The sequence below is a fragment of the Poecilia formosa genome, unplaced genomic scaffold, assembly GCF_000485575.1.
Source record: "Poecilia formosa unplaced genomic scaffold, Poecilia_formosa-5.1.2 Scaffold659, whole genome shotgun sequence".
NCBI classification, from domain to species: domain Eukaryota; kingdom Metazoa; phylum Chordata; class Actinopteri; order Cyprinodontiformes; family Poeciliidae; genus Poecilia; species Poecilia formosa.
Genome location: NW_006800598.1, coordinates 82,643 through 94,408, shown reverse-complemented (window position 1 = coordinate 94,408; position 11,766 = coordinate 82,643). Strand labels below are relative to the sequence as shown.

The 11,766-nt window shown below is 37.3% G+C and overlaps 2 protein-coding genes across 3 annotated transcripts in view; both read left to right on the top strand.

The window, feature by feature from the left end:
- The window catches only part of snapin (SNAP associated protein), an 11,367-nt gene extending 5,794 nt beyond the window's left edge, over positions 1-5,573 (top strand). The window contains exons 2-4 of the mRNA XM_007542109.2: positions 2,275-2,321; positions 2,450-2,568; positions 5,208-5,573. Coding sequence (XP_007542171.1) covers positions 2,275-2,321; positions 2,450-2,568; positions 5,208-5,315 — 274 coding nt within the window. The 3' untranslated portion in view covers positions 5,316-5,573. The remainder of the gene's footprint in view (positions 1-2,274; positions 2,322-2,449; positions 2,569-5,207) is intronic.
- A 2,222-nt stretch (positions 5,574-7,795) lies between these two features.
- The window catches only part of pex11b (peroxisomal biogenesis factor 11 beta), a 6,289-nt gene continuing 2,318 nt past the window's right edge, over positions 7,796-11,766 (top strand). The window contains exons 1-3 of one of the 2 annotated variants that reach the window (XM_016666089.1): positions 7,796-8,037; positions 10,569-10,684; positions 10,758-10,959. In XM_016666089.1, coding sequence (XP_016521575.1) covers positions 10,588-10,684; positions 10,758-10,959 — 299 coding nt within the window. In that variant the 5' untranslated portion in view covers positions 7,796-8,037; positions 10,569-10,587. The remainder of the gene's footprint in view (positions 8,038-10,568; positions 10,685-10,757; positions 10,960-11,766) is intronic. The other variant, XM_007542108.2, reaches the window with a different exon arrangement.

Genomic DNA, 11,766 nt, shown 5'->3' with positions numbered 1-11,766 from the left:
TATTTGAAGGGGTGTGCATAAGACTGACATTGAACTGTCATAAACATTCATAAAGACTTCTTTATGTTCATGACAGGTGTTATGTCATGTTTATGACAGTGCAATGTCAGTCTTATGCACACCCCTTCAAATAAAGTGTTACCAACAGTTCTCCCCCATTTCCATCAGCATGTGAACTTTGCAACCAGAGGCTCAAACATACTGGATAGAGCCTACACAAATCTTAAGGCAGCATTCAAGGCAGCACCCCGCCCCCACTTTGGCTCATCAGACCATCTTTCTGTAATATTAGTTCCTGCATATAAGGCCCTGCTCATCAGAGGAAAACCGATTGACAAGCAGGTGAGTCTGGCCTGCAGGATCCATGTCGGCATTACAATACTGTTTTGAATGCATATATGTCCAGGGAAACTGCAACTGTAAACAGTCACACCAATGTTGAGGAGTATGCCGAATCTGTGTCTACGAACATCCTGAAGTGCATGGATTATGTCTCTGTGACCAAGATCATCACCACCAGGGCAAATCAGAAACCCTGGATGACAAAGGAGGTGCGTCAGCTCCTGAAGGCACGAAACGCTGCTTTTAAATGTGGGGACAGAGAGATGCTCAGGTCAGCCAGAGCCAACCTAAACCACATCATCAGAGTTTCAAAACGTGCCTATGGTCAGAAAATTTGACAATTTTCCCACGAATCAGCAAATACCAGGCACATATGGCAAGGCACCAAGACTATAACAGACAAGGCTGCTTCTTTGCCCTGTGAGGACAGAACAGATTTTGTCCTCACAAAATCTGTGAGGATTTTGTGAGTGTTGTTGAGGGCTTCAACAACACTCCTGTGAGAAAATGCACTCCTCAACTAGTTGAACAGATTACTCTGTTTGAGACAGCTGATGTTTTGAGGACCTTGAGAAGAGTCAAAATACATAAAGCAGCAGGGCCTGATAACATACCAGGACTGGTTCTCAAGAACAGTGCTGACATATTTAACACCTCGCTGAGCTGTACTGTCATTCCATCCTACTTCAAGACGGCCATCATCATTCCAGTGCCCAAAAACCCACAATTTCATCACTGAATGACTATCGCCCTGATGCACTCACTCCCATCATGATTAAGTATGTCGAGAGGCTGGTGAAGGATCACATCATCTCAAAACTTCCCTCCTCTTTTGATCCGCTCCAGTTTGCATACAGCTTCAACCGCTGCACAGAGGATGCTGTTTCCACCACACTGCCCCTGAGCCTGAAACACTTGGAGGAGAAGAATACTCATGTGCGAATGCTGTTTCTGGACTTCAGCTCAGCATTCAACACAATCACCAGCACCCAGTGAGCCTTGGGCTGAACAACCCCCTGTGCAATTGGTTGCTAGATTTTCTGACAAACTGTCAGGGTCGGTAATAAAGCTTCTCCCTCATCACTGGCTTCCCCCAAGGCTGCGTACTGAGTCCACTGCTCTTCACCTCGATGACCCATGACTGCCAAGCCAGGTTCAGTACGAACCACGTCATTAAGTATGCGGACAATATGACTGTGGCAGGGCTCATCAGGGACGACAACAAACTGGCCGACAGAGAGAAGGTGAAAAATCTGGTGGACTAGTGTGATACAAACTATCTAATCCTGAATGTCAGCAAAACAAAAGAAATTGTTGTTTAGAGGAAAAATCAGCCAAGTCACACACCCCTCCTTATCAATGATGCTGCAGTGGAACAGGTCAGGAACATTCAATTTCTGGGGATACAGATTACTGACACTTTGGCGTGGTCCCTCCAAATCTCTGGTCTGGCGAAGAAAGCTCAGCAACGCCTGCAGTTTTTACGTCAGATGAGAAGAGCTAACCTCCCCCCTCCCTTTCTCACCACTTTCTACAAAGGGATAATAGAGAGCATACTGACCAACAGCGTCTCTGTCTGGTTTGGATCATGTAACACTGGCAATGTGTGGAGAGAGTGGTGAGGACAGCTGAGAAAATCATTGGCTTCCTTCTATCCTTGACACAGCTCACAGTCGCTGCCTGTCCAGGGCTCGGGCAATTATAAAAGACCTCTTCCACTCTGAGCATAGTTTGTTCTCCCCGCTGCCCTCTAGGAAAAGGTTCAGCAGCTTCTTTCAATTTGTACATTTTTAAATGTACAGTTGAATGACAAAAAATCTCTCTCTCTCTCTCTCTGTATATGTATATATATATATATATAAAAAAAATATATATATATATAAACGATTTAATTTCCTGTTTATTGACTGTTCTCACAAATGTCTTTTGCAGAGAAAGCCAGGTGGAATTAAGAGAACATATAGACAACTTGGCGACGGGTAATCTTTAATTGTAAAATAACACAAAACTGTACTATTGTTTTACGAACAAAAACAAAATACTTAATATTGACAATTAGACAAAGATTATGTAATGATTATATATATTTTTTGTATGTGTTTCACAGAGTTATTCAGAATAAATGAACACCAGAAGATTGCACTAGACCTGGATCCTTACGTAAAGAAACTACTTAATGCGAGGCGTAGAGTGGTGCTTGTGAACAATATTCTACAGAACGCTCAGGTTAGTGCCTGACCTTGGTTTTGGACCTTCTTTTTCTTGACTAAACCTCTTCCATACTGAAGATTAACAGAGATTTAACAATAATTAGTAAAACTTATCATTTTTTTCCTAGATCACCAAAAGACATGTGGAACTCAGTAACTCTTACATGCATGCAGTGAGCAAGCATAGTTTTTATGGAGCCAAAACTTTTTTTTCTTTTAATTTAAAGAACTCCATTTTGTGCATACAGTGATGTCATGAGGCTACTACTCAAAGTGCCTAGATGGAGTAGTGCTAGCCATATGTTTGTACATAATGCTGTTCCCACATGTGCAGTTGTGCTCAGGAATCTTATGTGTAAATGCATGTGTAGATTATCTATGTCATGCAATAATATAATTGCAATTTTAGTAAATCCTGCTTTTAATACAGTGAGATTTTCTTCAAGATTATGGAATCATTGGCATCATCATGCCAACTTGTGACTCGGTGAATAATATGTCATGTTTATTTTTTATTTTTCTCTTATTTTGTGAGGTTTTTTTTACCTTTTTTACCATGGACCTTTTTGTGTCTGGAATAAAGATATGATTGATTGATTGATTGATTGATATGGTTTGCACATTTATACTAGCCAAAGCAGCCAAATTTTATTTTTTGGAAAACCAACATCTGGCATAACACTGGCTCTTGCCTGTCTACCTGCACTGTTTCAATAGTTGCAGAAAGATAGCTTAGAGTTAATTATTATACCAAGCATTATTGGGTATTTACACAATTTTACTTTGGCTTTGAACAATAAGTTTCAAGTTTGATGTAAGCACATGGCTCATTGCTCATTAACATCTCCAACACTTTACTCAATCTGTACCAGTGTTCTGACTATCTGTGCTCCCTATCCCTTGTGGTAATGCGTAGCACCTACTGGGGGACATAGCTATCTACAGTAGTAAAATCTAACAAGGTAGCACAGATAGGCTCTATGCCATGAACGGCAGGACTCAAATCTCAGTCAGTGAGAGACTTAAGTCGTTTTTTTACTACTTAACCCTTGTATGTAGAAATGGGGTCAAACCGACCCTACACATGTAAAACTTGTATCATTTGCCATAGTCCTCGCACGCACAAGGATTAACTTGCTGATAATGCTCTCACACACATCAACAGCTATTGTTGTTTTTATTTAATTTTAAACGATTTAATGGCGAACACAGTAGATAAATGCAATTGACAGAAATGGGTGGATAATTTTTATATTTATATTGTATATTGCATTTGCAAGCTGTATTCGGGCATTTTATGTTTCTTTTGAAGTAAAGGCTTCCTCCTTGCTGAAAGGCCATGACGGTACAGGACATATTTTACCGTGGATAATTACGCTGTCTTGTTAACATCTTCACAAGGTCTCTTGTCTTTTTGTTTGTTGTTCTGTTGTAATTTTGGACCAAAATATATTCATCTCTGGGACATAGAACCCATCTCCTTCCTGAGCGGTGTAATTCCCATCATACCTATACTTGAATATAGTTGTCTGACTGGATGAATGCGGCACCTTCGAGCATCTGGAAATTGTTCCCAACAATGAACTATACATGTGCAGCTTCACAGTTCTCTTCCTGATGTCTTGTCTGATTTCTGTTGACTTTCAAATTTTGTGAAACAAGAATTCATTTTTTTCCGGTTTTAGCTTTAAAAATTTGAATAACTCAAATGTGCCATTAACGGTTTGTGGAAGGAAACACAAAAGGTTTGACCTTTTGTGTTTTAGTTAAAAAGTTATCCCTAATACACGTGCTAAAGCTAGTGACAAAAAAAAATCTCACTAAGTTTTCCAGCATTTAAAAAAAATAGAAATAATTTAGGTAATTCTAAGCTTGGGCTGGTTTTGCTTCAGACCTGTATGTGTCTTTTTATCCAGTGTATGTAAATATCTGGTTTCAACTGTGCCATCTTGTCTACAATTTTGCCAGACAGGGAAGTGACATTTTTAAATCATATATTTTTATAATTGAGGACTGAATTCTCCACTACTGGAGAACTCCACTTAAGGAGGTTAGGGTTAGTCACATGGTAATTATTCCAATTGTTTGCTCTTAGCTAGAAACAACCCTGTGCCTTCAAAAATGTTACCATGGTATCTAAAATGACATTAGGTATTTTTCTTAATATCAAGTTTGACATTTTTGTATCATCCAACCATTTATACGTTGCGGGAGTAGCAGTCTAAACAAGGAGACTCAGGCTTCCCATTCCCTAGCCACTTGGGCCGCTTTTTCAGGGGAATCCCGAGGCGTTCCCAGGCCAGCTGAAAAACATGTCCTCGGTCTTCCTCTGGGTCTCTTCACAGTGGGACATGCAAAAACACCTCACCAGGGAGGCGTCCATACCAGACGTCCAAGCCACCTCCTCTCAATGTGGTGAAGCAGCAGAGGAATAAATTTCACAAGCCAGTTCATTATGACATTCATAGTATCCATGACTAGCAACATCATTACAGCTACCATATATGTTGTCATTTTTAAATGCTGTCATTTTTTCTACTTTAACTGCAGGCTTTCCTTTCTTTTCTCATTCATCTTCTCCTTTATCATTTTAGTTAAGAGATTAATTGCCCAAGGAGTTGCAAAATATAGACTAAATAAATACTCTATTTACAGGAACGCCTGAGAAGGCTAAATCACAATGTGGCCAAGGAGACAGCACGAAGGAAGACCATGCTTGAAGCATCAGGAGTGTTCACCCCTCGTTCACCTAGTAAACCATGAGCCCTGTTCCCCACTGTGCCGCATGATTTGTCCCACTGAGGCATGAAGGACTAGAAGTTCAAATATTCAGTGGGCCCATCTCTCTGGAATATTTAGATGTGTTTGCTGAAGAACTTGATGTTATCTTGCATTGCTTTGTTTTTGTCTTTAAATTAAAAATGTGTGTTTAAAATGAGCACAAAATAATGTCTGTAGCAATTACTTAAAACCCCTTATGTTTCTCATTCTAGTAATTTTCAAAAATTGTTTTCAACTAAAGTGTTTGTTTCCATTGAAAGGCATACATGATGGTAATGTTAATTGTTTTGGATAGCTCTAAACTTTAGATTCAGACCTACACTTTCTGGGTTTGAATGGCAGTATTGAGTTTAACTATGGCCACATACAAATGACGGTTTCATGGGGACTATACTTTCTTTGTTGATGAATAGTTTTAGGGACTTCAAACTTGGTACCTTTGTGAAAAGTGCATACTGCATGAGAAACGAATGATAAGCTGCTTGCGTTGCTAAGAGTTGCTGTTTGTGTGTACTATTTATTGTAAGTTGAAATCGCATATCATTCCTGGGTATTCCAAAGAATAGTTTGTTAATCAGATAATGGCATTTAAGATTTTTCATTGTATCAATAGAGGAAATATAAGCTGAACTTATAAATGGAAATTTACTTTGGAAGTTGCAAGTTAGTCTTGCAACAGCAAGGTTTTGGCTGTTTGAAACACTTAAAAGTGGTAAATGAACTGATGAGGAACCAAATTAAAGCATTGTTTGCCATTTATATATCATATTAAATGGGTTTGTTGGACTTAATCTAGGTTTCCCCCAGAAAACTTGTTAAGACTGCTAGGGCAGTCATTCATCCATCGACTCATTGTGTTTATGAATTAAAAAATGTTTAAAGTTGACAGAAAATTTGAAAATATCATTTGATAATTATGTGTTATTGAAAGATTGGAAAATTAATACCTGAACAGCAACTATAAAGTCTTAAAAAATGCAAAAATTTTAAAAAGACTTAGGGTTAGGGTTAGCAATGCTTAGCCTGGTGGGGTACAAGTAAAACCTCGTGACCCATCAGCCTTATAATACACCGGGGGAAACCCTGCTTCATTTTTCCCCTTCAGATTATTCAGCTTTCCCTGCAGTAGCAGGGAAAGCTGAATAATGAAAATTAAGGAGAGATTTCTTGTATTTTCGTTTCTCTTCATTCTCTTCATTGTCTCCCTGTTAAATCCAGACCAGAATGTATAATTCTCCTTATATTTCAATACAATAATAACAAATCTCTGTCATTTTTCAGAAATTTGATTGCTCCATGTTTTGAAAGTAAAATGGGAGGCAGATCTTATAGTTGTCAGACTTTCCTCCTACGGAAGCATGATCCAATTTTTGTCTGTGAAGTAGACAAATACTGTCTACAGCATAAAACTTTTTGTTTTACAAAAGCATACTGTTAGAGTATCTTATGCTATCCCGAGCTACTTCTATAGGTATTTTTGCTAGGCTTGTATTGTCTGTTGAGTCTGTTGAGCACATTTCCTTTTCCTGCTACTTTTTGTACTACACAGTAAAATATTGCTGTTTAGGTAACAACTTGATGCAAAAACTTGATTGCTTCAGTCAGTTACTTGATGCAATCAATTGGGGCTATTTGGGTAGAAACATTTTCACAAATTAGATGATAAACTGAACTTAATAACTCCCTGTTGTTTTATAAATAGGATCAATGTGGAATGTCTCTTACTGACAGTGATTGGATTAAGTTTATCTCTGTTCACAAGCAGGATTTTGTTTTGGTGAACTACCCTGACATCAATTGGCATGTTTAATTTATTTGTAATCTAAAAAAATAAAAAACAGCCATAAATAACTGTCATTTCTGTTATCAAATTTTTTGTAGATGAAATGACAACTCAGTTGTTAAATTTAAAGTTTTTTTTTTGCCATGTTTGTGATTTTTTTTCTCCTCCCCCACCCCTCATTTTTATTTCTCATTGATGTTTGATCCAATTTAGACAGTTGATCAAACATGACACAAGAACAGTGATTCCAGGTTTTTGTACCAATAAAATAAAGGTAATTTTATGTCAATTAAACTCTTTGTGTCAATATGTGATGGTGAAGTCTTAAATATTATTTTGTGATTGTCGTCGTCAGAAGTGCACAACTGCTGTTCCCTGAGAAGGTGTCAGCCCGTCTATATTAACGAACCGACACCGCCTCCTGTTGGCTTAGAGTAAATATTTCTGTTACTCCTTTCTTTTTAAATTTGGATACACATAGTTAAAGACCTACCTCCCATATCAATTATATGTTGTCTCCTATTCGGGTCCACACAGAACCAAATTCCAGACGATGTTTTTCCACATTGACAACAATTTATTTAACTTGATGATATTATAATTTTTTCCCGCTCACTTTCTATCATTTTAGAAAGACCTGTTGTTTTGCCTGTTGGGGGCAGTATACAATCTAACAACAAGGTCTACTACCGGAAATTCAGAAAACGTTTCAACGGAGTGTTTTCAGCGTGCAGACTTAAGGGGGGGGGTTTTAGGCTTGCCTTTCTTGGTCAGGACTAAAAGGACAAGTAGCATTAACTGCTCCGTAGGTTTACAGCCAGCCAAGTAGTCCTAGGCCCGGAACACCATCATCCAAGATGGACTCCTGGGTTCGGTTCAACACCCAGAGTCAGGGCAAGGAGAGAGTTTTGAGGTAACACGGTCAGTGTTGTCGGCATTAAAGAAGCGGTGCCCATGAGGCTACTCATTGTCCATTCTCAGTTTTATTTTAGTATATTTTGGGTATGGGTCTGAAGTATATTTTTAGGGGGGTTGAAGGGAGGTTGTATATAATATGCCTCTGTGAGATGCTTAAGTTAATACTGTAATTCGGACTATAAATATTTACATTTACCAAAATTTAGAGACCAGTTGGAGGGACTAAGCCAATAAAAGTCCCCTCCACCCTGCCCCTTTAGCATCTCAACACTGTGCTACGCTAAAACCATAAGCTTTGGGGGAAACAAACATAGGGTTAGGGTTAATATCTGTGGCAAGCCGTTTTAACATAAATTCGGTTTTACCGCCCTTACATTCCAGATATCTCAAATTGTTTTGTGACTAGACATTTCAGCGATTTAAGATATCTCTAATTATATTTCGACTAGACAAAATAACTATTTGAGATATTTCTAATTACATTCTGACTAGTCGAAATGACGTCAGATTTACCATTGACTTGTATGGAGACTTAAATTCAAGATATCTAAAATGAATTACTGACTATCTGAAATACACATTTCCAATATCTACAATTAAGTTAGTACTAGTCATAAAGTAAATTCAAGATATCTTGATTTTGGTTTTGACTAGTCATAATTCCAATTAAAGATATCTCTAATGATTCCATAATTCAAGATATCTTAAATGTATTTTTGGATAGGAGATATGTAGTTTTGACTAGTGAAAACTAAATTATAGATATCTTAAAATCAAATAATGACTAGACAAAACTAAATTAAAGATTTCTTGAATTGTAATTTTGACTAGTCAAAATTCCTTTGAATTCTCTAATGAATTAGATATCTTGAATTACACAGCTTTTCTATTTAAGATATCTTAAATTGACATTCCGACTAGCCAGAATGACATTACTGAATTAGTATTCTGTCTAGTCAAAACGTCCCTGACTTAAGTAGCAATTTGAAAGTTTAATAAAACAATGAAAAATAGAGAAAACAACAAAAGATGTTTGAAAATGCACCATTTTCATGTTGAAAATGGTTTGACAATAGCAATTTTAGCTTTTCAGAGCTGTTTTTAAGTGCATTTGGTTCGTCGGAAATGAATGAAAAGAAAATTCTTTGCAGATATCAGAAGCACTCTTATACTTTATGAAGTTTTGCTATCTCCGCATTTCCAACATTGTCGAGCTCTTTCTAATTTGTGGCATTTACTGACAATTTTGTGCAGGAAACATAAAATTCTGCAGGCAACTGTTTGGACACCACAAAGGGGCTTCCACATCATTCTTAATTCAGATATCTAAAATTGTAATTTTGACTAGTCATAATTGTGTTGAAGATGTCTTAAATCGTAATTATGTGTCTCGTCAAATGTCAGACCAGTGACGTCATTTGAGATATCTTGAAAGGAATTTTGACTAGTCATAATTGTGTTGAAGATATCTTGAATTATTATTCTTACTAGTCAGAATGTAAAGACAGATATCATAAATTATCATTCCGGATAGTCAAAATGTAGTTTTGTCTAGTCAAAATGCATTTTTAGACATCTGGAATGTAATTACGGATAGTCAGACGAAACTGAATTTATGTTAAAATGGCTTGCCATAATATATCCATATTATGCTGGTGGCATCCATCCATTACCATCCAGTAATGGATGGATGAATTACATTAACAAGAGACATGCAAACTTATATGTTGGTTTTTTCTACTCTTTCCCTTTATTTTCTCTGTCCCTGAAGGATAAGTCCTTTTGCAAAATAGTTTTGCTTACATATTTTCCACCAGTGCTTTTGAGGTTTTGGATGTGCTCTGCACATTGCACGGCAGTTCATGTTACGAAGCGTGACCTATCGTGGCCACTAGGGAGACTCTAAGGACAATTTATTTTTTTTCTTTTTGCCCACATAAAGAATGATTTCTACAAAGTTCTATAAAAAAATGTTTATTTTTTACAATAACATATATTTGTTCTATTTCTCTAAAAGCAAAGTTCAAACCAAAACAAATAAAGACATATCAATATATTACTGTAGGCCACCTGTATAGATAAAGCAGAAAGTAGAAGCAATTCAATGTGAAAAAAAATATTTTGATTGATAAAGTACTGGCACACAGAGAATGGAAAGTAACTAGTTGCATAGCTGTAATCAGAATTTGTCTGTACTTTGTAGTTTGTTTACAAAACCTGAGCTTTTCAGTAAAGTATTTAACTCAGTCTTTTCATGAACCATAACCTGAGCAGGAAAGCCCTTCATTTCCTGCTCAGTCGATATTAGAATATTTTACCTTACAATTAAAATGATCAATGGTATTAGGAATGTGTAGCTGCTCATTTTCTTTATATGCTTGTGAATCAGTTTTTAAAGTATTAAGTTTTGTTATTTTTTTAAATCCAGTTGATTTAAAATTTAGCTCAGTTTGATCTGTGATCATCCTTCTTTAATTTGGTTCTCACCTGAGAAATAGCTATCTGCTTACTGACTGTTTTTTCATCCACCACAGGGCTGCACAGTATGCTTGCATGTTGTTGGGCTACACTCTGCACAAAAGCAGTGTAGCCACTGACCTCCAAAGAACTATCAGTGAACTGGAAGCACATATGAGCCTGACAAGAAAGTGTAAGTGTAAAAATTCAGTATGAGTTTTGAGTACAGAAGCTCTGCTGGTTCTGACATGTGTGATGTCCCACAGTGCTGCGTCTGGGGAACTCTGTGGAGGCTCTGCAGGCAGCCAAGACGACCATTCACCTTTCTGACAGTGTTCTGAGACTGTGCCTTACCATTGGTCATCTGAACAGAGCCATGTACTTTGCTTGTGATAATGTTGTGTGGGCAGGGAAAATTGGCATAATTTCCAAACTTGATCAACAGAAATGGAATCATAGATCTTTCAGGTAAGTTACGTATTATTTTTTCTGTGGGTTTTTCTCTGAATTCTACAGTTTCACTATTTAAAACTGTCTGTTATTGGTATGTTCTTAGCAACTTTTATATCCAAAGCAAACAATTAATTTGGTAGGCCTTTAAATCACAATGATACAGAAATCATGTGTCTGTTAAAAAATCAGATTTACAGCCTTTTAAAATGACACAAATATGTTTAGGGCCAGCTTGAAGATAACTCTTCTATATTGTATCAAGTCTTTCACAGCTTGCCCTGTGTTTAGCTCCGTCCATTTTTCTATCAGGGATATTTATCAGGAATAGGCATTCAGGGCTTGCCGGAGCAGTTTGCAGCTGAGTGTGAAGTGGACAGGACAAGGATCAGTGCCTTTAGATGAAAAAGGGTAGAGTGCCATCTTCAGGTCAAGGTTCTGCCCCAAGTTGAGGAGTTTAAGTATCTCTGGGTCCACTTTATGAATCACACAAATCAGGTAAAATCAGAGTGGGATATTGATAGGCGAATTGGTGCTTTGATGAGGGCACCGTAGAAAAGAGAGCTGAGCCAAAAAGCATAGCTCTCAATTTACCTTTTGAAAAATAGGTAAATTGAGACCGTTTATCAACAGGTAATTTGACCCTGGCATCAAGGGTCCTACTGATGACGCAAACATGTTTAAAGTAATGTAGTAGTATGTTTTTTACATACCTATAGTCTATAGTGCAGCTTGAGTCAATGTATCTGAATGAATGTTTTAGGATCAGATGTGATTTATAAATGTTTGAATATGAAAACCCTAAAGATGTCAAGTCAATTATTT